Here is a 27,932-nt window from a genome sequence, read left to right on the forward strand (position 1 = left end):
ACACTCTCCGAGTCTCTTAGTGAGCTGGACTCTCGCCCCTTCTCCCTATCGAAATTGCTCGGTCCCTGGCCCAATCCAGCCCAGCAACGCTCTGCGCTCAAAGCTCTTTTGACATTTCTGGACACCATCGGACTTGGATCGGTATTGTGAAGGGGCTCCTTATTTTATTCCCTGCATCCCCACCAGCAATGGGGTAGAGTACCGCCCCTGGCGGTGAACCTCCCCACTCTCCATCTCAAAATAAAGTTGTTGTTGTTTTGTTCATTCGCACGCACTTTGAAAAAAGAAATAACAAAATTAAGAAAGAAAGAAAGGGCTCTACGTTACAAGTAAATATGGTCACGGCTGAGTACACACTGGTACAAGTCTATAGACACAATAAGATTTTTCCCCGTTTGATATGTTTTTAACCGAGAAACCGGTGTACCGGACCAAGCTGTTTTCACTTTGGCCGCTCAGGCGGGAACTTTCAAATCTGACGGCTACGTGGCACCAACTTGGTGCTGACTCGATGCGCATGCATGGAAACGAAGACGTATGTAGACTTCTATGTAAACGCGGCTCGTGTTTTCCATGGAAGGATGGCCAAGAAGGTGGTTCGGCGACTCATCCCGCCGTGTTTTCATTTTGCCAGCTTTGGTTCGTAGAGACGGTCTAAACATTTTCCCTATTATGCGTTTTTGTCCTCTAACATCGCGGATATGCAATACATTAAACGCTCGGTGCGTTCTCCAACCACGGTTCGCGGCCAGAAAAATAATTGCAGGAGAGCGGCGCCACCACACAGAGAGACGGCAATTTCCTGGCCGTGCAAATTGCACATCCGCAATCACACATCGAACCCCACATAAATGCAGCCTTTCCTTGTTTCGGACGGGCAAAAATTCGTTTAGCCAAAAAAAAAAGAACTTTCGCCGAAGCCACAATTTTTTCTTTTTCTCATTCAAAGGTTTGTGATGGACGTAAACGAGACACGCCATGTTATGAGGAAGCATTTTTTGTTTTTGTTTTTTTTGCGCTGTCGTCTTAATGACGCGCCTTGCGCCGACATTCTCGTATTTAAAGAAAATTTTCAAATTTTTGTTACTTTCGGGGCGAAGAATCCGCGATAATAGTATTCTGACGTTCTATCTTCGCGCGAAAAAAAATAAATAAAATAAAAATGCCCTCGTAAGACTGGTTAACGTTATTTCCTTTAGGGTACGACTTTTCTTCGGGTTTAATCTGGTTACGATCCAAATCCGGAGAGTAAAAGCTCTCGCTGAAATCAGCCAGCTTTTTTTTTATTGCGCGTCTTTTACCGCGAAACAAAAGTGGCTCAACGAGGACTGATGACGATAGCATAGCAGAAAGGAGAAGAAAGTCCACTCCCAGCCCGTATCGAACCCATCCAGTCAGAACCAATGAGCACAGTTACGTCGCCCGGTACAATAAATGGCGCGCGTTAAAAATGGAACTCGTAATTGGAGCGTTCTTTTGCGCATCTTCAAAATGAATTGAGGTGAGAAATGACACGTATGAAACGCCCCCATACCAATGACGTCATCAGAATAGCGTCGGCGACAATCTGAGAGCTGTGCACACAAATGTTTCGAAAAAAATCTTTCCGGAGAAAAACGACCGCCCACGCAGATGAGGACAAAAAGTGGTAATCCTTCGAGTGGACTCCCCCAGGGCATCGCAGCTGAATTTAGTTATTTGCGCGTTAAAACTACAGCTATTCAGATTTCTACTGCCGCTCCCGTGATTCCCTATGGGAGCTTGAGGTTAAAGACAGCTTGGGTGAGATCTTAAAGGTACACTCTAAATCTTTTCACACCTTAAAAGGTTTAACAACGTGCATGGCGCACGCCTTTTTAGGTGTAATTTTGGTAACATCATAATGGAGCACGGTTTCGCACAAATTTCCTTTACTCGAGTGTTGTCTGTCCACCAAAAATTCTGTCTTGCAACATCTGAACATGGTTCAACAATATTGTAGACACTTGCGCGTGCTCGATTATCGATAGCGATGCATATATGCATTAACTCGTACCTACGATATCCAAGACATAATGAAAGCAAGATTTGCACTGACACTTGATCTTTAGTAATGCTTTCCGAATTTTGTAAAATATCATCCTGGAGATGCAATGTTACGCAACCAGGTTGAATGTTCATAGCGCACACCTTTAAAGGTGTGAAAAAGTTTACAGTGTACCGCTAGGAGGAGTTTCTATTTTCATGAGCCAGGCGTCCGGGGACAGTAATTCCATTCATGCTTGCTCGTCTGAGCCTTCTTGGCTCCATACCTGGGTACATTACTTCTAAAATGTAATTAAATTACATTACTCATTACTCCAGCTAGAATTTAAGTAAATTACATTAATCATTACTGCAATCGAAATGTAATGAAATTACATTACAATTACTACGAAAAAAAGTAAGGACATTACAAATTCATTACTGCGAGCTTAATCGTAACGGCGTTGAGGATGTATAAATTCATTCTGGACGTTGGAATTCTTTTAACTCGCCGGTTGGCAACTCTCTCTCTCTGCCAAGTGCCAACACAGAACACATACTCGATTCTTTTGTAAAAAGTAATGAGTAGTGCCATTAAAATTACTGCCCAAATGTAATTAAATTACGTTACAAATTACATAATGTCAAAAGTAATGCGTGACATTACAAATTACCAGAAAAAGTAATGACATTACTACCCAGGTTATTCCCTCACAATTCCGAAGCTCGTGCGTGTTCACGGAAAACTTAATTCCACATCGAACCAGCTTGATGTATCGCACGAGAAATCAATCAATCAACCCAGACCAGTGAAAGAAAACCGCCGCGATAGAAGGCGGCGATCGAGCACACTTGATCCTGCTGTCAGGAATATGCGCTTCCGACAGTCACCACATCCCCCTCCGCCGAGTAACTGACCCTTGGCCTTCATATCCTCAACATATTCGCCGGTTCTGCTTTCCTACCCCGACGGGGTCACTCAGCCTGCAGAACGATATTAAAATCCCGAGGACTCCCTCGCTATTTTTAGCATTATAACGGGCGCGCGGTAATGTGGCGAAAAAAAAAACACCTTTAAACGCGGTGTTGCTGCCTCTACGACAACACAACGACAGTTCGTCGATAATGGCACTTCCTGCGCAGAAATTAACGGCGACGTAAACCGTAGTAAACATTGGTAAAACCAGCAGCAGTCCCATTCATCATCTTAAAATAAAGTTGTTGTTGTTATTGTTGTCTTCACATCTTGTACGCTTTCGTGTCAGCGTCTTCCATCCCCCTCCTCCCCTCTCACGAGTAATTTCTAGATCTGAGGAGGAGGAGGAGGAGGAGGAGGAATGCTATATCGGAAAAAATGTCAGAAACGTTGCACGTCGTCAAAACAACTTCACTGTACAGCTCTTGTGCATAGCAGGCAAAGCACGCTTTACAAGCACATAGCGTTTACATGCAAGACTACATCGTATTACGCAGAGGGTTAACGAGATTCCGAATAAAACCACACGATTACAGCAAGCTGCGCGCGCCCTCAAGTCAGCCACGCAAGGCATTGTGGGTATCTTGGGGGCTCGAAGCAGTGTGGTGTCCTTCTCCACGTGAACGTGCAACGTGTTGTTTGTGTATTTCGGCACGTCTGCACGCTGTCTTTCTTCTCCGTTGGAAGCATGTAGTAACCAACCAAGCGTCAGCCATACTGCAGCTATGGGCTGAGCGGCCCTCCCCCTCAAATATGAAAAAAAAAATATATATATATAATATATATCAAGTATAGAAAGGAGACGACAAGTCGCATTACCCTCATGAGTGGAGCACAGTTTGTTCTCTGGTCCACAGTTTCTGCATAGTTTGCATCTAAAGGCGGCCAAGATGGGTATATGCTTCAGTCACTTCCATCTTTATTCATTTTATTCGTATTTATGTGAACAAATAAACCGACTACTCGACGGCTTGTACAAACTTGGTCACGATGAAAAACGCACGCCAAACGAGTGGAGACGTTAGTCCATTCACAGGGTTCCGTCACAGACGAAAAGAGTTTCACCGGCACCTGTCCCCGCAGTATTGAAAGCACCACAGACACTGTCCGAGCTGGTTCCACCAACCAATCGAGTCTGTTCGCGCTGTGACGTCAGCACGCTTTTATTACACACAGGTGAGTTCTTCAATGCTAATGCGGGTGTTATCATGCACCCGGAAGAGTACACATATCCCCAATAAACAAGGCGTTCCTTGAAGGTACACATTCATACGTTTTTTTTTTCTTTTTCGTGAAATATTTAATTTAAAAAATATTTAAAAAAAAAACAAGGTCGCTCTCGCTCAAAACATCCGCTCTAGCGCCAAAGTGTTTAGAGGAAGTAATGCTCTAAGATGATCGAGAGCCTTCAGCCATTTACTGTGCCTAACATAAAAACGCAAAAGAATACGAACCACGGCGGAGCACATTATGCGTATACGCAGTTGTAATCTCTCATACTTTCGTTGCAAACAAGATGGGTAATGAAATGACTCGAAAGAACGCCTCATAACAACGTACGTTAAATATACGCGTCTTCAACACTAGGTCAGGTTCCGAATTAAATGACCGGAATCGCCAGTAAGTTTCCAACACTGACACACTGGAATATTGCGCTGCCTGCAACTAAGCAGGCCGAAAGCCTGCCATGGACAGAACAATATCCGGAAGGAGTCAAGTCGCTGGAAGCGCAAGTGACATGCTTTACGGAACAATGGAGCTATAGCTAGCTACAAAAACATTGTGAACGTTTCAGCGGCAATCCCCCCCTAGTCGGGATTTGCGCTAGAAAGACATGATCGCCGAAATCCAGATAAAATTCCCTCATTCCCGAAAGTCGGAGTGTCGCATTTCTTCCCCAGGTTAATTGAACAAAGGGTACATCCTAATTGGACAAGGTCCGCTCGCATGCTGATGTGACGACAAAAACGACGAACCCACACTCTTAAAAAAAAAAAAAAAAAAAAAAAGATGTACTTTAACTCCTTTCTTTGAGCCATATATCACTCCCTTTTTGGAGAGTACAATTACTCTCAAAGAAGGAGTACGTTCTAACCCCCTACTGGAGAGTAGTATTACTCCCCGGCAGGGAGTAATTTTACTCCCTTGAGGGAGTGAGGAGACTCCTTTCTTGAGAGTAATTGTACTCTCCAAAAGGGAGTTATATAGGGGTCAAGGAAAGGAATTAAAGTACACCTCTTCTTTTTTTTTAAGAGCGCAGCACGCTTGATTTTTTTGCCACGCAGTCAACGCCGTCCAAGATACGCAAGCAAACCCTGACGACAGCGTCGAGGAGCAGGTAGGCTTTGAGCCGAGCTCCACAAGAATCAGGTACCGCAAGGGCGCAATGAGCCAGAGGAGCTCAAGACAAACTCTCAAAGTGTGTATACTTATTTTGTTTTGCAGCAAAAGGATGATCCGCGAATGGCGCTGCTGTGACGTCGCACCGACGTGGTCAGCCCGCGGCATAATTTATGACGTCATCTTTCGGTATCAAACACGTGACGTAACCAATCTAATAACCCTATACGCTGATGGCCGTAACAATAAGACAAGTGGTCGACAGGGAGCTATAGTGGATGGGAACCACGAAAGCAACACGACGAAGCGAACCACTTCAGCCACTCGAAAGGCTTACCAAGTTATCCCAACAGTTATCACTTTCCGATCTACTGCAGCTCCCGTAGTATAAACACCGAACGATCATGTACGGTATCTAGGGCAGGCGTGCGCTTCGTTACGCAATAGACGAACGGCTAGAGTTACTCTGCGCTCAAAATGGCGGACGGGCCTGACAGGCGAGACGATGTGGAAGTGGTGGCATATACCGTCTGTTTAACAACTTACCACAGATGCGTGCACTCTAGCAGATTTTGAAAATGTTCGACCGTTTTTAACCAGTCCTACATTTCCGAATTGAACACCACCCAAACTGTCTGTCGACAGGGCGGTTGGTAGCAGACGACGCACCGTCGTCTGCTAGCTTGTGCATGCGTGACGTCATAACGACGGCTACCCTTCTTCAGAGTAGAGAAGAGTTGTCACTCCCTGGCCGCAGGGTTATGACGTCATTTCCGCTACTCTGGCTATTTTTCGCCGGCTCAAAGTAACTCGATGTTGCCAGAGTTGAATAAGAAAACGCACCCGAGACACTCGTTTTAGAGTGTCGAAAACCTGCTGTAGAAGACGTCGTCTGCAAACCGAGCATGCTGCACCAAACCAGCACGCACTTTTTGACGCCCCAGCGGGAGGGCCCTTTCGTGATACGATTCGCTCGGAGAGATAACGTGGTTTGCACGACGGCCATTTTCCCCAAGAACTTGCATCAACGAACCACGTTTTTACATTGCTGTTCAACCAGCTATATAAGATGCTGCAATAATACGAAGGCGCACAGAGGAAAGATTACGATTTGCCGAGTCTATTGTGGTAGCAACAGACTGTGTATTTAGCACTAAATATATCAAACGGCGCTTCTTCCATATATGGAGCATTCCTTATTTTAGACACTCTCTGCGTGCCCTCCTTTACGTAAATCGCGGGAAAGACAGTTTTGATATAGGGTACCCAAGCGGAGACCCAAATAAACGTCGTCGCTGCATGCTTGTTGCGCAGTGTGACTCCTTATTTCTTTGGGGTCCCGTTTTGAGCACTCACACTCTAATACTCCGAAGTAATGTCACAAAGGTGCTGTTGTTTATAAATGCGACGCTGCTTCGCAAGTGGTTTAGGCCGCATCACGAGCCAGTAATGCGTAAGAACCGAGCAATCGAGCGAAATTACGTGAACGTGGTTGAGTTGGAGGAGCTCCGAGACAAAGGACAGAACCCAACGAGATATTACCGCGATTACACCAGCTGTCTTGTGCGCTGCTACGTTCATGATACTAAAAAACAAAGAGACGCCTTTCGGGGTGCCGCTTGTTGACAAACACATGGTAACACAGCGCACGAAACCCAGCATGGAGCTAAGGCCTCCGTCACATAAAGTAGTGAAAGATGGGCGAGAAGACGATGAACCCGACTACGGTCACTGCTATCACTAGTATCACCAACAGCCTCAATCGCACGAACGGTCGTCTCGACGTCCACGGCACCAAGTTGAATAGACCGGAGAAATCCTCTAACAGGTCTACGTCACCGTCCACCTGCACCGTATCGGCGTCCCCCGCGTCGTCGCCTTCCACGTCCAACGACCACGGAGGCGGTCTCCGAGACGTCGGCGTGGACGCTGAAGACGTGGCCAAGACTGGGACATCCTCTGGGACTGCCACGGACGGGAGGGAGGAGCGGTGGAGATGCGGCGGCAGGGGTGGTGGAGTCCTGTCGTCCAGGGACGTGCACCACGGCGGTGGTGGGACCGCATTAGCCCGGGCGCCCCGCGAGGGGCCCGGGCGGTGCCCGATCTCTACCGCCGTCGGCTTGTCGGGTCGCCGAACGTGACACGGGCTGGTGATGCGCGGTTCGAAACTGGCGAGCGGAAGGATAAGGTGCGGCACGGTGCGACGCAGAGTGCGGCAACACGACGACCCAGGGTCGACGTCGTGCGGTGGGGAGACGTCGTCGCTGTCCTGATGGGCTCAGCGAGGATTCAATGGCACCGTTAGGTTGGAGCTTCTGGCAGTTTTATTCGACGATTGCATTTAGCGAACAAGGATTTGGGATGGCAAATTTGGTTTTGAGGCTAGCATTGACGGAACAGCGCAGTTATCCGTTTCAGCAGCACGTCCTTGAACACAGTCCTGGTTACTGAGGAGCGTCAGTACGTTGGCACTGTAGCACACATCAAACTGTCATCCGCATGACAGCTTGCACAAACAGAGGACACGACTATTTCGCGCAGCACCAAAAAAATAGTGTTCATTTCTCGTCACGCGGACTACGTTTCCATCGGTGCCGCGTTCTTGTCCAATAGGAGAGACCGAGCCTCGTAATGCGGTTCCATCTTCTACTTGACAAAGACATCATCGTTCATGAAAGTGTGTTGATGGTGATGAGGCACTGCACTACGTACTTTCGTAAGCTGTCCGTCAGTGTACATATCTCACGCGGCGGAAGACAGCCAGCAGGTCCGTTCAACATGAAAACGCTCAAGAGATATCCTCTAAAACATCCATCGGATGATGAATCGTCTCACACTGCGTGTTTACCACTTGGTCGTGCCGAGAGCTATCCGCTATCTACCGTAGCACATTATAACTTGGAGCAGACGCAACCAGGACGCCTCCAGTCAACCCATCATGACGCAACGTCGCCGCCGCTGAAGCAAATCCCTAAGGGACGCCACGAGGCAATAGGACACCGCACGTGAATCAGGACATAGGCAGAACATTCTGCCAGGCACCACACGGCATTATATCTACCACTGTTGTCGTATACAATGGACAACTAGTATCTGGAGAGCGTCGTGGTAACAAGAACATCTCCACTTAACAGCCGCCGTCGGGATCACCACTCCGTACACAGTGAAACACTCGCAGAATATTCGAACGAATGGGAAGGCGTCACCACTGGTCGTGTCCGAGGGTAACACCAAACATCCTTAGCTCGCAGACTTGGAAGATCTTCCATCGCGCATCACCGGCAGTGGAATTCCATCGATGTTTCGCACAGCACGACGAGAACGGAAATGCCCCGGAACTGCTCTCGCCTAGGGAATCTCTCGCGTCTAGGGAACGCGCCGCTAGGGATTTTTCCTTTTTTTTTTCTTTGCTTTTTGCGCGCGCTCCGGAAAAAAAAAACGTCCATTTTGAGGCGAATCTTTCATTCGGCACTTTGAGTGGAAACTCTAAAAACAAAAGAGGCTAATAGCCTGCGACACAATTTCCGAGAGACGTTTTGGGCTGCGGGATTTGGGTTGTGCAGCAAAACTGCCCGGCAGAGCGAGACTTCATTTCGTCATCGTCACTCAGGGATGGGTAGTGATACTATTTTTATTTTTGTATAATAATAATAATAACAATAATAATGCGTAATACTGGCTAAAACGCCTATTATAATACTAATACATAATATTTTTGAAACCACATATTATAATACATCGGTAGAACGGGCAATACATATTCCTTTAGAAAACACGAACGCACATGCAACATTTATATCAGTCAAGTTCCCGCGCTATTACACAATAGCCATTTACCCGTGCTGCGACTTGCTACAGATGGTGTGGCCGTTTTGAAACCGTGTACGAGATCCAGAGCGAATGACAGAAGGCGGCGTTTGACACCCATGAAGGACCGGACTTCCAGGGGGGCAAACTGAAGCTTTGTTTTATACGAGTCTATAGTCATTGAGCTTTTTGAGCAGGCTATCTCGAATAGGCATACTCGAGTGCTCAAAAGAAATAAGCGTTGTTCGGGTTCGGTGTGAGTGTCAAAATATAGGTAGAGCCGATGATAGTAGGATGCTGTAAAGATGCTAAGACCCGAAAGAAAACGGAAATTTTTTTGGGGGAAAAACCTTTTTTTTGTTTTTTTCCCTCGTCTCCGGAAAAAATCCCAAAAATTTCCAGGCGACAAAATTCAAAAATATAAAGCTTCGTGCCTTTGATGCGTTCCAACCCGCCAACAGTGCCTTGGATGCCTCTAATCCGCCAACAACCACCAACTTAGAGCTCCATCTGGCCGCTCCATGCGATCGCCATCGCGTTCACATAATGTCGGAGTTCTGGTTGCAGTGGACGGGTTGTTCGAATTTCCTATCGCTGAGTAGACAGCAGTCTCATGGGATGATCTGCTTTGCATTCATGCCTAGAGGATGAACACTACTAAAGCTTCTAGCTAATTGTATGCTGTGGCTTGGCCGGCAATGCTGCGACTCAATTTTAAATCGAAAAGATACGCTGTAACCACGTGTGTTTCCATTTTTCCCAATTTTTCGGGGAAAAAAAACGTTTTTCTTTTCTTCAAGCGATTCAAAATTTCCGGAAATTTTGCATCTCTAATGCTGCGACGACGGAGAGAAGGAATGAGAGGAAGTGAAGCTTCCTCTCCTTATGATTTTTATGGTTAATTGGGCATCCACCTTGTATGGGCAAAGCATTTATCTCCGCGGGCAGCCTTTTGCAAACAGTCTAATGTCTTGCAGTCATGCACAGACGGTTAATGATATGCAACTATGGACAGTAAACGCCTTTCAAAAGACATGTGCTACGTTGTACTACGGCCAAAGCAGAAACGCAATCGTAGAGCATCTCTGTCTCACTCAATGCATGAATTGAAAAGGACTGAAGCCACTCTGGTTAGCCTGTTCAACGAGTGACGACATCGAGAACTAAACAGCGCTGCTGTTATGTTGTCCCTGTCTTATTCAGCTACGCAGTATATCCCAGTTTGTGCAACCAAGCTGGCTGGCTTCGAACGAAACAACAACCGAAGCCTGTGATTCAGATATCTGCCTAAAGTGCTCGACGGTTTCCAGAAGCTTCAGACTGGTTAAAAAAAAAGTTTCAGAACAGAGAGTCTGAAAAATAAAACTTTTCCTGATGTTCAGTTTATGCCGCAGAGCAAAAGATGACTCCATCTTGTACTCCCGCTCGTACGTATAATGCTCATCGTACCAGCGAAACTGAGAGGACAACAACAACGTTACTCTTAAGATGATGAATGGGGAGTTTCATCGCCAGGGGCCATGCTCTACCCCATTGCTGGTGGTGATGCGGGGAACGAAATAATGAGCCCCTTCGCAATAAGAATCCAAGTCCTATGGTGTCCAAAAATGTTAAAAGATCTTTGAGCGCAGAGCGTTGGTGGACTGGATGTGGCCAGCAGGGACCAAGCAATTTTGTGAGCGAGAGAGGAAGAGAGTCCAGCTCGTTAAGGGATCCGACGACGACTACCCTCATGGTTTCCCGTCGAATCTTGGAACGAAAAGTGAATGGCCCTCATTTTGTATGGGATGTAAAAAACATTTTTTAGGATCTTGGCTCCACAAAAATATATTAATGCTGCAGGCAGAGGCGGATCTAGGATATTTCTGAGGGGGCACCTGCCTTGGACATCATCCTACTACACTATCTAAGGTCTACGTAACGACAGAAATGTGTGTGGGGGGGGGGGAGGTCAGGACGTGCGGATCCACCCCTCATATAGATCCGCCTCTGGCCACACACGAGAAAGGGGACTGCATAATAGAGATCCGTTCACGAACATGACTGACGACGCCTGAATGTTAAACATTAAATAGGATTGAAAGGAAGGAATAAAACAGAGGGCGCTTGTTGAACAAGAGATAAACTGATGTTTAGCTCAATTGGTAGAGCCCTGGACCGGCAATCCAGAAGATGTGGGTTCGATCCCTACAGCTGGCTAACATTTTCAGTGACTTTCATCTTTCTTCACAGAGGGCGCTGTTCATTTCTCGCCCTCGTGGTTCTCTTACCGAGCATTCACACGAGCGACATCCTCGCGGAATATTCTAGTGGAAGAAAAAGCGTAAACACTGCTCACAGAGCCGAAGTTCCGACCCGTGTTACGTTGAGCATTCACATGGTGCGGAAATATCGGGAGTGGCGAACTCCGCATTTAGCAGACGACACTTGGCAGCCGACACCGTCAGCGTGTTTTCCTGTCGTCTGCTACGGAATATCTTGTGGCTGTGTAGCAGGATATTCCCCACGTTAGCAGTGCATGCGTGGAGACACGACGTTTAGCGCTCGCGCTCACGTGACAGCAGAAAGCCATGACGCTCGTGTGAATACACGGTTATTGGACTATGGAAAAGCGGAATTCGCTGTACACTCTAAGAAAAAAAGGAGTACTTTTACTCCTTTTGGGGAGTAATTGCATTGCCACAAAAAATAGTCCCTTTTGGAAGTAAATGCACGGGAGTAAATGAATGTCACAGAGTGAAGACCGCATTTCACGCGCTGTTGTAAGAGTCCCAGGTACATAATTGGTGCGCATGCATGAAAATACTTTGAAGCAAACCGTCAACCGTGATATATCGAGTGATATAAAATCTTGCGCCATACTAGGGCACAATTTGCGAAGAAAGGTGCGCTAACGGTTTCTTATTCTGTGTGGCTGGAAAATTGCTACTTGGTCTGAGTTATACAGCCTTATGTCGTTCAAATTGACCAAGGGCACATATTTCCGTAGACTGTTGCATTCAGGAGACCATTCGCGAAGTTTAATGACACTTTGCAGTCCTGGGGAGTAAATGTTGGGACTAAATGTTGGGTTAGGGGACTAAAATGGAGAGTAATTGCACACTAGGGGAGTAGAAGCTGCAATTACTCCCCGTTTTACTCCTTTTTTTCTTAGAGTGTAGCAGAGTAGTAAAGAGGGTTGTCCAGGCTACAAGCTGTCCACTTTACAAGGTTCCTGCCCCTGAGCCCTGAGCGTATTTTCCCCGTGCGGCGCCAATGCGGAGGGTTGTCCGCGCGCTTATCGGCGGAGGAGGGCTGCGCGTGCGCTCATCGTAGCGTATTTTTCAGCCTGGGCAGACTTCTTTGGCCATACATGGGCCGACTTCACATATTTTCAGATACAACAGGTGAGCGGTTTACATGCAGAGACATGCAAAGGAGGGTCATACACAAAAAGTACAAGTGAAAATATATTTATTAATGCCAATCAAGTTGCCAATTGTAAAGCCAGTGCTGGGAATTGTGATGCCAATCAGGTGAAGGAGAAAAACCCGACCGAAAAACCTTCACAACCTGTAATAGAAGAAACACAACACACATAATAAAGAACATACTTACTCATTACCAATTTCACAGATTCCATATGGATATGACTCAATGGCATTAAAGAGGTATCTCTTATCAAAGTGGGCCAACTTCTTTCCTCATTTTTCAATCTGCGCCGAATTTTTTCGCGACTTTTTCCCGTGCGCGACAGGCGACGCTCGGGTAGAGGGCTGCTGCGGTGGGCGGAGCGTGGCCAGAGGGCTGCGTGAGCGCTTACTTGCTCACATTTTTCAGCCTGGGCCGACTTCTTTCATCATTTTTCAATCTGTGTCGACTTCAATCGCAATTTTTTTCCAGCTACAGCAGGTGTGCAGTAGGCGATTTACATGCAAAGGATAGCTATACACAAAAGTACGAGTGAAAATATATTTATTAAAGTCATTAGTGTCAGGAATTATATTATGACTCAGTGTGAAGGAGAAAAACTCAATCAAAAATCTGATGCAATAGCATTGAAGGGGTATTTTATTAGTGATAATCACGCAAGTTTTCAATTAAGCAGAAGGAGTAGCACATTTTTAATAAAAGAAGATATTTTTAATCAATACGATTACTATCAAATTAAAAGTTTTATTATAAAAAGTCTAACATGACAACCATAGCAGAGTTTTAATTACAATGTTCTGATATGTAACTTCATGCGCAACAGCTAGTATTCCATTATGACATATTTAATCAAAGAATATATTTTTAATCAATATGATTACAACCAAAATTAAAAGTTTTATTATAAAAAGTCTAACATTATTATACGTGACCACCATACTGGAGCTTTAATTACAAGTGCCGATATATGTATGTGAACAGCAGAGAACCTGGAAGACCATGGGACACGAACACAAGAGGAAATAAAATCTATAACAATACATTGGTTAATCAAAACAACAGAGAAGGAGACTATCATTTTAACTATCATAAAATCACCCTCGTGACTTCCCCATACAATTTTCATTCTAAGAGACACTTTGTTTTATGAATTCAACACAGAAAATATATTAAAACATGAACTTCACCACATAGCACGCTCCTAGCCAACAATCAGCTCTAATAATATCTGCCCTGATTTGTTGAAGACGGCAGGCGTACACCTGACAGTTATGAACATTTTCGAGCGCAATAGGGAAGATTATTCCAACATTACACAATTAATCAATTTCTTATTAAGTAAACAGCATAGACATACGGAAATAATGAGAAAAACGATCAACAGCTAATAGAGAACCAAAACAGATCACATAAACAACAGACACATGCAGGAAAATAAATGGAAAAGAATCTATCAAAACGATCAACATGCACGGATGAACAGCAGAGAACCTGGAAGACCATGGGACACGAACACAAGAGGAAATAAAATCTATAACAATACATTGGTTAATCAAAACAACAGAGGAGGAGACTATCATTTTAAATATCATAAAATCATCCTCGTGACTTCCCCATACAATTTTCATTCTAAGAGACACTTTGTTTTATGAATTCAACACAGAAAATATATTAAAAAATGAACTTCACCACATAGCACGCTCCTAGCCAACAATCAGCTCTAATAATATCTGCCCTGATTTGTTGAAGACGGCAGGCGTACACCTGACAGTTATGAACATTTTCGAGCGCAATAGGGAAGATTATTCCAACATTACACAATTAATCAATTTCTTATTAAGTAAACAGCATAGACATATGGAAATAATGAGAAAAACGATCAACAGCTAATAGAGAACCAAAACAGATCACATAAACAACAGACACATGCAGGAAAATAAATGAAAAAGAATCTATCAAAACAATCAACATGCACGGATGAATGGCAGAGAAACACTTTGAACAGCACATGATGAATAATTTAATACAGCACAGAGCTAACGCTAAGAAACACTCTAAACGGTGCATCTACCAATGGTAAACAACAGACACATGCAGGAAAATAATTGAAAAAGAATCAATCAAAACGATAAACATGCACGAATGAATAGCAGAGAAAGGCTTTGAACGATGCATCTGCCAACATGTAAACAACACACAGGAAAATAATAGCAAACATTACAATTTGAATTAATATATCTTTTGAACTATCATAAAATCAACCTTGCGAGCTAACAATAAGATGCACCGTTTAGAGTGTTTCTTAGCGTTAGCTCTGTGCTGTATTAAATTATTCATCATGTGCTGTTCAAAGTGTTTCTCTGCCATTCATCCGTGCATGTTGATTGTTTTGATAGATTCTTTTTCATTTATTTTCCTGCATGTGTCTGTTGTTTATGTGATCTGTTTTGGTTCTCTATTAGCTGTTGATCGTTTTTCTCATTATTTCCATATGTCTATGCTGTTTACTTAATAAGAAATTGATTAATTGTGTAATGTTGGAATAATCTTCCCTATTGCGCTCGAAAATGTTCATAACTGTCAGGTGTACGCCTGCCGTCTTCAACAAATCAGGGCAGATATTATTAGAGCTGATTGTTGGCTAGGAGCGTGCTACGTGGTGAAGTTCATTTTTTAATATATTTTCTGTGTTGAATTCATAAAACAAAGTGTCTCTTAGAATGAAAATTGTATGGGGAAGTCACGAGGATGATTTTATGATATTTAAAATGATAGTCTCCTCCTCTGTTGTTTTGATTAACCAATGTATTGTTATAGATTTTATTTCCTCTTGTGTTCGTGTCCCATGGTCTTCCAGGTTCTCTGCTGTTCATCCGTGCATGTTGATCGTTTTGATAGATTCTTTTCCATTTATTTTCCTGCATGTGTCTGTTGTTTATGTGATCTGTTTTGGTTCTCTATTAGCTGTTGATCGTTTTTCTCATTATTTCCGTATGTCTATGCTGTTTACTTAATAAGAAATTGATTAATTGTGTAATGTTGGAATAATCTTCCCTATTGCGCTCGAAAATGTTCATAACTGTCAGGTGTACGCCTGCCGTCTTCAACAAATCAGGGCAGATATTATTAGAGCTGATTGTTGGCTAGGAGCGTGCTATGTGGTGAAGTTCATGTTTTAATATATTTTCTGTGTTGAATTCATAAAACAAAGTGTCTCTTAGAATGAAAATTGTATGGGGAAGTCACGAGGGTGATTTTATGATAGTTAAAATGATAGTCTCCTTCTCTGTTGTTTTGATTAACCAATGTATTGTTATAGATTTTATTTCCTCTTGTGTTCGTGTCCCATGGTCTTCCAGGTTCTCTGCTGTTCACATACATATATCGGCACTTGTAATTAAAGCTCCAGTATGGTGGTCACGTATAATAATGTTAGACTTTTTATAATAAAACTTTTAATTTTGGTTGTAATCATATTGATTAAAAATATATTCTTTGATTAAATATGTCATAATGGAATACTAGCTGTTGCGCATGAAGTTACATATCAGAACATTGTAATTAAAACTCTGCTATGGTTGTCATGTTAGACTTTTTATAATAAAACTTTTAATTTGATAGTAATCGTATTGATTAAAAATATCTTCTTTTATTAAAAATGTGCTACTCCTTCTGCTTAATTGAAAACTTGCGTGATTATCACTAATAAAATACCCCTTCAATGCTATTGCATCAGATTTTTGATTGAGTTTTTCTCCTTCACACTGAGTCATAATATAATTCCTGACACTAATGACTTTAATAAATATATTTTCACTCGTACTTTTGTGTATAGCTATCCTTTGCATGTAAATCGCCTACTGCACACCTGCTGTAGCTGGAAAAAAATTGCGATTGAAGTCGACACAGATTGAAAAATGATGAAAGAAGTCGGCCCAGGCTGAAAAATGTGAGCAAGTAAGCGCTCACGCAGCCCTCTGGCCACGCTCCGCCCACCGCAGCAGCCCTCTACCCGAGCGTCGCCTGTCGCGCACGGGAAAAAGTCGCGAAAAAATTCGGCGCAGATTGAAAAATGAGGAAAGAAGTTGGCCCACTTTGATAAGAGATACCTCTTTAATGCCATTGAGTCATATCCATATGGAATCTGTGAAATTGGTAATGAGTAAGTATGTTCTTTATTATGTGTGTTGTGTTTCTTCTATTACAGGTTGTGAAGGTTTTTCGGTCGGGTTTTTCTCCTTCACCTGATTGGCATCACAATTCCCAGCACTGGCTTTACAATTGGCAACTTGATTGGCATTAATAAATATATTTTCACTTGTACTTTTTGTGTATGACCCTCCTTTGCATGTCTCTGCATGTAAACCGCTCACCTGTTGTATCTGAAAATATGTGAAGTCGGCCCATGTATGGCCAAAGAAGTCTGCCCAGGCTGAAAAATACGCTACGATGAGCGCACGCGCAGCCCTCCTCCGCCGATAAGCGCGCGGACAACCCTCCGCATTGGCGCCGCACGGGGATAATACGCTCAGGGCTCAGGGGCAGGAACCTTGTAAAGTGGACAGCTTGTAGCCTGGACAACCCTCTTTACTACTTAGCAGCTCCACGAGAATAAGAAAATAACGCAAGAACCGTTTTTTTTTTTTTTTTTTTCAATTCCAGGGTAACCCTTAAAACACGGTGGAGTTACTGAGGCATATAATTTCGAGGGTCAACGATGACAACAACTTGGGGGAACCTTATGGGAGTTTCGACGATTTTGCGCCACTCGAGAGACGGATTAAATTAAGGACAACTTTTCAAATAATTTTCCTATCGATCACATCTCCGTTCATTATCTTTCCCGCATGTTTCCCTGCCAAGTTTGCTCGATGACGTCACTGCGAACTAAGTGCTCGCGAGCGAAGGCGCTTGTTTGCACAGTCCCGTTTCAAATGTTACCTCGTAAACAAAGCCGGGGAACAGGTAAGGACTGTTTGACGATCGGATGTGCTTGAAACGAGGCTATTTTTAGAAGCAACCTCTATTTCCCTATATTCATTTACTTTTCCTCCGAGAGGGTGTTTGTTGAGCGTGTCTCCATTTGGTCTTGGAAGTTGGATTGTTGTAGCACATCTATTTCTACGCTTTGTTTTGTGTAGAACGCAAAACGGGTATGCAGCTAAAATGAAAATGCAACGTTAAAGTTTATGCGCTGTAGAAGAGAGCGGTGCGATTAAATATTTGGGAAAATTTTTCGGGGATTAAAAATCTTGTCATTACGTCACCTATATATACAGGGTGTTATACCCTATAAAAGTCTCCGCGCCGGCATGCCAAGCTCGGCAATTACTCAATGATATGCGAAGGCGGCACATTGTGTTGTCTACAAGCTCATAACGACATTCAATAATGGTAAATTTAAAAGCGCACTGCGGCGCACAGCTATAACGCGAAACGTGCGATTTTCGTAGCCAAAACAGCCAAGATGGCGGTGTTGAAAAGGACGCTCTCCAGACAGCGACGTGTTGCTTCCGCAGAGGCGTTTCCCCGTTATGTCATTTCACTGCCTTTCCGGTACGCAGACGACAGCCGTCGTCTGCTAATTTCGTCGGCAATTTCGTTTCTGACGTTGTCCATTTGGCGAGCAAAATGCGACAGTTACACGAAAGCATAGCACGGACACGCAATGAAAACCGCAGTTCCATCCGGATGGCAGCATGTGCGACACGTCGCCGTCTGGTGAGCAGCGTCTCAACTGGTCTGCGCAACGCCGCCATCTTGATTGTTTTGATTATACGAGAACCGCACGTTTCGCGTTATAACTCGGCGCTGCGGTGCTCAATTACTTCGAAAGGATTGAATGTCCATTAGAGGTTTGTATGCAGACAACACAATGTTCCACCTACATTGAGTAATTAGCGAGCGCGGGTAGACTTTCATAGGGTAACACCCTGTACTTTAAGGCCTGGATATTTGCGTACAACAGTTTCTATTCGGGTGCAATTCAGTTAAGCACCACAACCGAAATCTTCATTTATCTGCCCACCCTTATAGTCGTACGAACTATGGCATGCAGGCGACTGACTATATGTTACCAAATTGTTTTCAATATACAGGGTTCGCCAAGATAAACTTTGGGGTTTGTAACGAAGATAAAACAAATTAGAACAGTGTCGGAAAGCCAAAGTAGATGTTAGAAGACGTATTATGTCCCAAAATTTTATGTCGATAATGCCGCTTGGTCTGTTTCTCTGCGGATAAATCGTGGAAATTAAAAAATCGCCGCAGCCTGAACGGCTATACCTGTGTTTCAGCTTCTTTCCGCCAGATGGCGAAACAGTCGAACGCGGCGTTGCAGAGTACGATTCTGCATTCAGTTCCACTTGTTCAGATTTCGATGTCGTCTGCAATGCCGCGTTCGACCACTTCGCTATCTATGAGTCACTGTACCCTGTACTATGAGTCACTTGTTTACATATTTTCTGACATTTCCTCTATACAAAAGAACACTGGTGGAAGCGTTACTGAATGCAGATATCTTGCCCTCTGTTGAATAGACCATTAGGAAAACCTGCTGGAATCATTATACTGTCGTTCTATCGGTGTAAAAGGCTGTTGGTATTAATAACTACCGCGTTAAAATTGTCAAAAAATGTGCGTTGTTCTGTGAACCACTGTTGTCAAAATCGCTGTGACTGCTTGTGGAAGACCAGGTTCATTGTCAGGGATCCTAATCCCTTTTGTACCTGGCCCTCGTTTCTTGCGGAAATAAAATCGAAATAAAATCAAAATAAAACGAAATGAAATGATCGGCTCACTGATAACAAGATCTTGGAACATTCAACTTGGCACGACATAAGACTGGTCCTACTTGGAGCGCGAGTTCAGTTTAGCATCGCTCATGATCGTACAGGTGTATCACATAATTAATAAATAAAATGACGTGTAATGAATGGGCACCGCATCCTGCGATTCCAAGTCAGAAATGCTATCGCCGGAAGTCCGACCCGGACACAATCGCTCAATCGCTACTTTTCTGGCTTCGATTTCGTTTCTAATGAGTAACCAGGATGTCATTCCGTGCAAAAACTGAGCAGTAGGTAAAAAAAGAAAAGAAAGCACGTATTGCGAAGGTTCAAGTTTAAAATGTAAAGCTGGCTTCCCCGCGCTAGTTGCTAGTGTGTGGCAAAGCAAGCTTTACAGGGTTATAATACACCTCAGAGCGAAAATATTTTGCACGATGGCTGCTGCTGATTGATTGATCGATTAATTCTGTGTTTTTTAGCGCAACAACAGCAAGGGGCTCCTGATGGACAGTTTGACAAATGAAACAAGGTTTCAGGACACGTTAAATGTCACCTCGTTGCTCCTTCAAAGCTCTACCGTTACCGTCCAAGAAACCGTTACCGCTACCATTATCATCAGTTACCGTTATCATCAGTCAAAGCACACTCAATAGAAGCGTTCTAAGAATCAGAAACTTTCTTTTGAAACCTTAATCCCAGTGGGGTGGCGTCACTCCACCATGCCGAAACTGCAAGCTCATTGCATTTCATCAAAAGTGGTAACTGATTACAGTTCCAAAGTAACTCTCGAAACAGTAACTGGCAACTTCGTTACCACCAAAGACAGCTTTTTCCCGACGTAAGAGTTGGACATATTCCTCCCCCGTCAATGCATTCACCATTACTTCTTACCGCATAGCAACAGCGGCTAAGAAAGGTCAGGTTAAGCACCCTTTCAAAATGCGTCCCCCTCTTGTTTGCCCAACCACTCAAAGTCGCTGCGCCAATGAAAATCAAGTTCTGTCCAAATAGCGGAGCAAATGCTCTCTCTAAAAATAAAGCTTAGTTTCTTTTTTTTATTTTTGCTATTCCCTTAATTTGCATGCACGCCCGACGTCATTTGCGGGGCGAGCGATTTGCAAAGTCCAGTTTTAGTGACGACCGTTTAGTGGGAAGCTTTCATAATGTGGACATAATCCTCGCTTTTATCTTATCCCCCGTGGAGAGCAGGAAGTGAACGGGAACCGTAGCCGATCACCCTTATTTATCGTCGGGCACTTCCAAATATCGATTACACAACTCAAATGCCTTCTTCAACATCCCCGTTCTCATCGATTGCGTTTCAGCTGACGCGTATTGTCTTTGGTGCGTTCCATTAACTTTCGCCGCTCCGCACCTTTAAAAAAAAAAAAATCCTCCACTCGTGAAAACAGCGTATCGGAGAACGTCGTGACGTACCTGGTCCCCGGTCACGTGACACGTGACGTTTTTATTTAAAACATCTCTCCGTAATCACGAGAGACTCCATACCCTGTGATTTGTGATGTTTATTTGAAACACGCAGTGATGGCCAGTAGTTCAACTACCAGTTCAACTACCCGGTTAAAAAGTAGTTATGAACTACTTGCAGAAATGTAGTGGCAACTACTAGTTAAACTACTATTTCGAGTAGTTAACTACAGTAGTTACTGCAGGCGCCAACTACTTCCGATTTTGCCGCAAGCTTTACGGCACCATTGTGCTTCCGATTTTTACCTCGAGCTACTTGTTTGATGAGAACGGAGGTGCAGAGCAATTGTGCCGTGCATGTGAACTAAATCTTCACTTTTATCGCTGCTTGTGGCTCGTATTTAGGTGTCCAAGAACACTATAGAATGGGATTGGTGTTGATGGACAACGTTAAGTAGTTAGAGATGTAGTTGAAATACATTGCAGTAGTTAAAGTAGTTTTAACTACCTCCCCTGAAAAGTAGTTGAACTACTAGTTAAACTACTCCATCGCAAAGCAGTTAGTAGTCATAGTTAAACTACTCTAGAAGTAGTTAGCGGCCATCACTGTGAAATACACATGGCTTTGCCTGGACCCGAGCGTCAGTTCCAATTAAGAGATTTCGAATTAACGGGATTGCAGTACAAGCAAAATTATCACAGTCTGGTAGTCGAAACGCGTGATTATTCTACCACAAGATTATACTTAGAGCCAGAAGTTTTCGGGAAATATTTTTTTCTACATTCGGTGGGTAAAAATCGGGTAATTGAACGTGTGCACTAAATTCGTGAAAATTCGGGTGAAAAAACTCCCGATATGCTAAATTCGGGGAGAAATCTGGCTCAGTTACTCAAAACTAACTGGAGTGGTTTGGTACAAACGGTGATGTAACTGCATCTGCTGCCAAACAAGTAAGTTAATGCATTAAAATTCATTGCAGTAGTTAAAGAAGTAGCTACCTCCCCTGAAAACTAGTTGAACTACTACCTAAACTACTCCATCGCGAAGTAGTTATAGTTAAACTACTGCAGAAGTAGTTCGTGGCCATCACTGGAAACACGTGACATTTGGAGTGTGCCAGCTCGAAAAAAAAATAACCGTGGAATGTTGAGTTGCGGCAAACGAGAGCAGCGACATTGTGCATTCGGGCCTCCGGCCGATTTTACTGCGAGGAAAGAAAATCCCGCTTTACACGTTGCTTTTTCTGTGGACTCACGCTCGTTTACATGGAGGTACACAACCCTAAGCGTGGGGGAGACCAGCACACAACTCAGATCCATTCGCTCATATAACTCGCAATTGGATAGGAAGGCCGATTTTCTCTCTGTACACCACCACTGCGTACTGTGAGGATCTTCTCACAGCGTACCACGAAAGACGAGACCTTGTCTGTGTTTGTCGTTTTCTTGTCCCCCAGTCTCGGGTTTTTAAGTTACGGACGAGTTTCACGCATGGACTTCGACTTGGCCTACAGGCAGCACATTCATCAACTTTCTTCCTTGGTGCGAGGTAATTGAGGTCGTTCGTTCAGATGCCCTCCCGCGACATTCCTTTTTTTGTTTTTGTTTATTTATATATTTCTTATATTTTTTTTGGGGTGGTTCAATAGCTACGTACGTTTTCAGTCGTGCGAATATATTCCAAAAGCCGGGAATCATAATGCAAGATGGAAACAATAACACCGACTTAACATAACAAACTAACCAATTTATTCAGACGGTGCACTGGTGGGTGCACTGATGATGTCTCCCGTATGGGAGACGAAACGTCTGAATAAATTGGTTAGTTTGTTATGTTAAGTCGGTGTTATTGTTTCCATCTTGCGTTTTCAGTCGTGTAATACGCATTCAAAGTCTTTTAACAAACCTCTACCCGAGAAACGTCATCATGGCGTTGGTAGACAGACTGAAACCGAAACAAATCAGAATGGGAGGGCTAGGTTCCACCGTCCGTGACGGACGCGATCGTTTATACATCGGGGTCCGTCGGCTCAACATTATGTCATGTTAGATCAAGTTAGTTTAGGTTAGGTTAGTGTTAGGTGCCACTATACGCACTACCCGTCGTGGTTATTTTATTGTAGTCAGGTTATTGCAAGTTAGCTCTGTGCAGCTCTAGGTTAGGTTAGGTTGGGTTAGGAAACAGTCTAGTTACTCATACCACGGACGATCCGACGGACTCCGCTGCGTCAAGAATGGGGTTCGTCGGTCCGACGGACCCGACTGTTTATACAACGGAGTCCGTCGGGGCACTCCGCTTTCAACATAATGTCGTGTTAGATCAAGTTATTTCAGGTTAGGTTACCGTAATTTCAAGCGTATAAGCCGCACCGCAGATAAGCCGTAGGACCAGTTTTTAGGAACATTTTGAAAATTTTCGTGCAGATAAGCCGCACTCGCAGATAAGCCGCGGGCATTACGACGCGACTAAATTGTGGGACAAAGGACACCATAGAGAAGGCCGTAAGCCCTGTTGTCCATACTCCGGGGTCGGCATGGTGTACAACAAAGGAGGTCAGTTCTAGTGTTCTACCAAGATCGGACTGCTCTTGTTGTGTGTTTTTCATGGATCGACGGATCAGTGGCCTTCCAGAAGACATGAATCACTGTCACCACTTTCCTTAAAGCTGCTTCGGGGAAGGCACCAGGATGGTCAGTGTACTCGACTGTTGACACGTCCCTGTAACATATTGTTTGTGCATTGGAAGGGCGGTGCTATTCCACAGTGTATGGGGAAAATACCAGGAAAAGATAGTCATCAGATAAGCTGCACCGATAGATAAGCCGCAGAGCGCCCGTGAGAAAAAAAATCGTGCATAAGCCGCGGCTAATACGCGTGAAATTACGGTAGTTTATTCTAGTCAGCTTAGTGCAAGTTAGCTTCGTACAGCTCTAGTTTAGGTTGGTTAGGTTAGGAAACAGGGTCTAGTTCCTCATACCACGGACCATCCGACGGACCTCTAGACACGGCCTTATGTAAAACAAAAATTCGGCTCACGGACATTTACTAGAGGTGACCGCTGCGGTGCAGTTCACCAAAATTACACCACAGCGAGCACGGCGCCAACATCGACGGTGACAAGGGTGGCAACTGTTGCGTAAAATGGTATAAGAAATATTCCGCTTAACCGAATATCCTCCATTGAAGCCATCCAGAACAGGGCAGTGCGCTTCATCTCTTCCTCATATTCACGGTCCACCAGTGTGTGTCCTCATTGAAAGCTAGTTTCAACATGCCACTTCTCAGTAATAGACGCAGAATTGCTATAGGCTGTGCTTAATACGCAAGGTGCACCGTCATCCCACACTTTCTCACGGGTTGCTTCTTAACCCAGACTACGTTTCTAACTGCATCGACCACTCAAAAAAAAAAAAAAAAAAACAAGTTCCTTGCTGCACAAATAATTTCCTTCATTCTTTTGTTCCATCTGCAATATCAGATTGGAATGGTCATCCACAGCGCATTGTAGACACTGTTAATCCGAGTGCTTTCCGAGACGGAAACTATGTACATATTTTCGGTGAATATCCTTTTGGAAAGTTTTTCTCTTTTCAGTCTCTCTTTCCACCCCCTTGCTTTCCAACATGTTATATAACAGTATGTGTAACCTTAACGTTGTATAATTTTTAAGTTTGTGCTGTAATTGTAGCTCGCGGGTGTTGTTGTAGATTGATTTTGTAATAAATTCTTGTAATAAATTGTAAATAAATTCCTGCGGTATTGTGCCCAAAATGGAGGGACTGACCTCTGCCTATCCTTGCCGCGGTGCTCAGGCAAGATGTCTGTTTCCTCTGTGTCGCTGCTGCTGTTGTCGTAGGTGCTGGAACGGCTGATGCCCTTTCTAGAGGACATTGCACGCACACCTGAAAGTAGCGGAGAAAAATTTTCGCGTCAACCACAATAAACTTGCGGCGGTTTCAAGTGACCACCACAAATGTACCATACTCCATGCCACATGCTGGTGATAAGCTCAAGCACGCTTCCTGTGTTCCAGGCTATGACATTCTGATTGGTCCTCGTGGGATGCTTGTTGCAACATCACAGTACTGTGTGTGTCACTCCCTTGGCCAGAAAATTTGCTTCACCTCCATGTAGTGTTTACATTTGTCTGGTATAACTACCTTAAAGTATACAACTTCTTTTGAAACCGTAGGAAAGACCTGCTACTGTTGGGGAAGCCCTTCTAAATTAATTTCAGAAGGCGTACTTACAAAAAGGTTATGATAATGATGAGTTGGTGTAAAACTTACAATGCTGCGCATTAGATGAAAAAATTCTAGCAGCATGGTTTGAGATACAACCGCGACGCAGATACAATCGCAGAGATACATTTTGTTTACGTCACTTTATATCATTTTTCTCCTCCTTTCTCGACAACAGGACCCATAGCAACACCGCTCCATGGAGCAATAAACATTGGGCTGTAACTACGCAGGCACATCTTCGCCAGTCAATCTCTTCAGTGACAAGACAAAGTCACGATAAGGCAACAAACAGGGTTAAACGCAACGCATAGACTTATCAAAGCTGATCAACTACGTTTCCTCACTTCTAGCTCTTTTTTCCGCTTCTCTTTGTCTCGACGTGAACACTCCTTGGGCTAAAATTTTTGCAACGAACGCCTCTCATCAAGTATGTTACTCCAGAGCAAGCAAGTTGGAACGCTAGTCATTATTGCAGCGGTTTTAAAGGAGACAGGGTTCTTCAACCACACCGTGCAATCACATTTGAGAATAATTCTAAGCTACTCCGACCGGTGAAAAAACAAATTCCGCCAGAGTTATGTGAATAAATGCTGTCAAAAACCTTCCTGTGTAACCCAAATGGCAACCCGACGAGTTGTTTACTAATGGTCTGTGACGCTGTACAAGTTTAAAGACAACCGTTATGTGGCTCTCTTCGATGAACAATGATTCTGTACCGTTTTAAGACAAGTTAGTGTGCTGAACGGCGACTAATTAATCAAATAACCCCTGAATTACTTACCATTCCCAACAAAAACGTCAGCTCCGGTTGAAGCGACTCTTCGCTACCTAGCGGCGGGAGGGAGAACTGTCCGTTCCAAAAAATGCAGTTTCAGTATGCCAAAACCCAGAAACCGACACTGAAGATTTTTGTTTAAGTTTAATTTGTACAAGCTTTCGCGTGGAGGTCCACGCTTCCTCAGGTGGACCTCCACGCGAAAGCTTGTACAAATTAAACTTAAACAAAAATCTTCAGTGTCGGTTTCTGTATTTTGTTTATGTGATCTACAGGACTTGACTCCCCTCTTCGTATACGCTTCTATGCCAAAACCCCAAAGCAAGTAAATGTTAACTGCTCAGTGCTGCGAAGCAACATGTGCTGGTGAAACAGGCAGAAGAACAGGCACAAGGATGAAGGGACGGGGACTTGTAACACGCTCATCTGCATGCGTTTTCATCCACACAAGAGTGCGGCTCGCGCGGTTGCACCTAGCTTGCGGTCACCAGCTACGGGTGAAACATGTCGCGCCCGAAAGCCACGGTCTTGAGAGGATTACCATGGTCCCTGAAAGGGACGTGACCTTCGGTCCTACTTTTCTTTTTCAATAGGAGGCAGCGAACAAGTGCCCATTCGTGGAACCCAGCCCTCCCCTTCCGATTTGTTTCGGTTTCAGTTTGTCTGCCAACGTCATGATGACGTTTCTCGGGTAGAGGTCTATTGCTGTTTGGCAGGACTGGTATGGAATCTTCTTAGAGCACTGTCGCGCACTGCGAGGAGGCGGAATCAGAGTCATTATGTAAGGGAGTCACCGTACGTCATCAACTCCAGAAACTCGCATCGATAGGACAGTCGTTAGGAGTCCACTCTCGAGCACCTCGTGTTGAATCTTGGAATTTTAAAACTGGAGTCACTGTCACTGGGATGACGTCACGATGCCGCGCCGACGCGAGTCGGAGTCCTTACTTGTGAGAGTTATCATACTTTATCGACTCCAGCAAACCGCATCGAGAGGAGAGTCGCTGGGAGTCGATTCTCGAGCATTGTTGAATCTGCGAACTTTCGAACTGGAGTCACTTCCACGGGGATGACGTCGCCGTTGTATTTTTGCCCACCAAGAGTTGTATTCTCTCTCGAGTTGCTCGAGTCCAGTTCACGAACGCAACTGGCCATGAAGTGTGCGCCGGCCTGAGAGGATGTGTTTGTTTATTCAATTCGCGCGCACGCGAGTCGCACTCGTGACGTATGAGAGTCACCGTACGTGATCGACTCCAGCGACTCGCATCGAAAGGAAAGTCGACTCTCGAGCACCTTTAGTGTTGAATCCTCGAATTTTTCAACTGGAGCCACTGTCACGGGGATGACGTCACGAGAGTTGTGCTCGACTTTCGAGTTACTCCAATATTATTATTAAGGAATTAGAAGACGGTACGGTCCAGGGGCGGATCCAGGGGGGGGGGCTGCCCCCCCCCCCCCGAGACATACCTCTACCCCCCATTCCGGCAGATTTGCCTGCTACATGGCGACCCCCCCCCCGTCTTCTCTCTTTTTTTCAGGGCCCCCCCCCCCCACGAGGATCTTCCCTGGATCCGCCCCTGGTACGGTCTAGGTTCAGGTTCAGGTTCCTTTTGTATCAGGGCAGGTGCCGAAAAAGGTTTAGAGCTCCTTGCGTTCTGACGGTCTCACACGCGTCTCTTGCCTCAGTAACCACCCGCGTCCGCAGGCAATGAAAAGCAGTAGTGTGAACGTGCGACACTGCGGGACTTTTGTCGTGTCGGCAACTGTTTGATGATTGCAATCCCGATTGGGCCCCAAGCCTGCACCCCGGATACTGCTCATCGCCATCCGAAAAACAGGGTTGCTGCCAAAAGACACTGCGGGTGCGTGAGTCAGCGGCATCGACATGGGCATCAAGGCTGCAGAGAACGAGACTGAGATATGCCTCGTGAGGACATTCTGTCTGCGGAAGACGTGAAGAATCTTGGACAGGACAGGCTGCTACCACCACGGACATCTTTAAAACACCACCCTCTGCAGACCTTTCCTGAGACCTTACATATATTTTTCCAGCTTCAACCACTTCAATCACTGAGGTCCATTGGTTCAAGGCTTGCCATTTCTATCTTCGTTTCTGTATATCTCCGCAAGGATTGGAGTTCGCTTGGCCCAGGTTCAC

General features: G+C 44.6%; 1 protein-coding gene across 2 annotated transcripts in view; it reads right to left on the reverse strand.

Moving 5' to 3' along the window:
• LOC135401585 (BTB/POZ domain-containing protein 10-like) overlaps nucleotides 1-25,860 on the reverse strand; it is a 60,503-nt gene extending 34,643 nt beyond the window's left edge. Inside the window, exons 1-2 of one of the 2 annotated variants that reach the window (XM_064634086.1) lie at nucleotides 25,781-25,860; nucleotides 24,540-24,657 (exon numbers count right to left, since the gene is read on the reverse strand). In XM_064634086.1, the coding sequence (XP_064490156.1) occupies nucleotides 24,540-24,646 (107 nt within the window). In that variant the 5' untranslated portion in view covers nucleotides 24,647-24,657; nucleotides 25,781-25,860. Of the gene's footprint in view, nucleotides 1-24,539; nucleotides 24,658-24,734; nucleotides 24,760-25,780 lie in introns of those variants that run through there. The other variant, XM_064634085.1, reaches the window with a different exon arrangement.
• Between the last annotated feature and the right edge of the window lie 2,072 nt (nucleotides 25,861-27,932).

Source organism: Ornithodoros turicata, chromosome 7, assembly GCF_037126465.1.
Source record: "Ornithodoros turicata isolate Travis chromosome 7, ASM3712646v1, whole genome shotgun sequence".
Classification (NCBI taxonomy): domain Eukaryota; kingdom Metazoa; phylum Arthropoda; class Arachnida; order Ixodida; family Argasidae; genus Ornithodoros; species Ornithodoros turicata.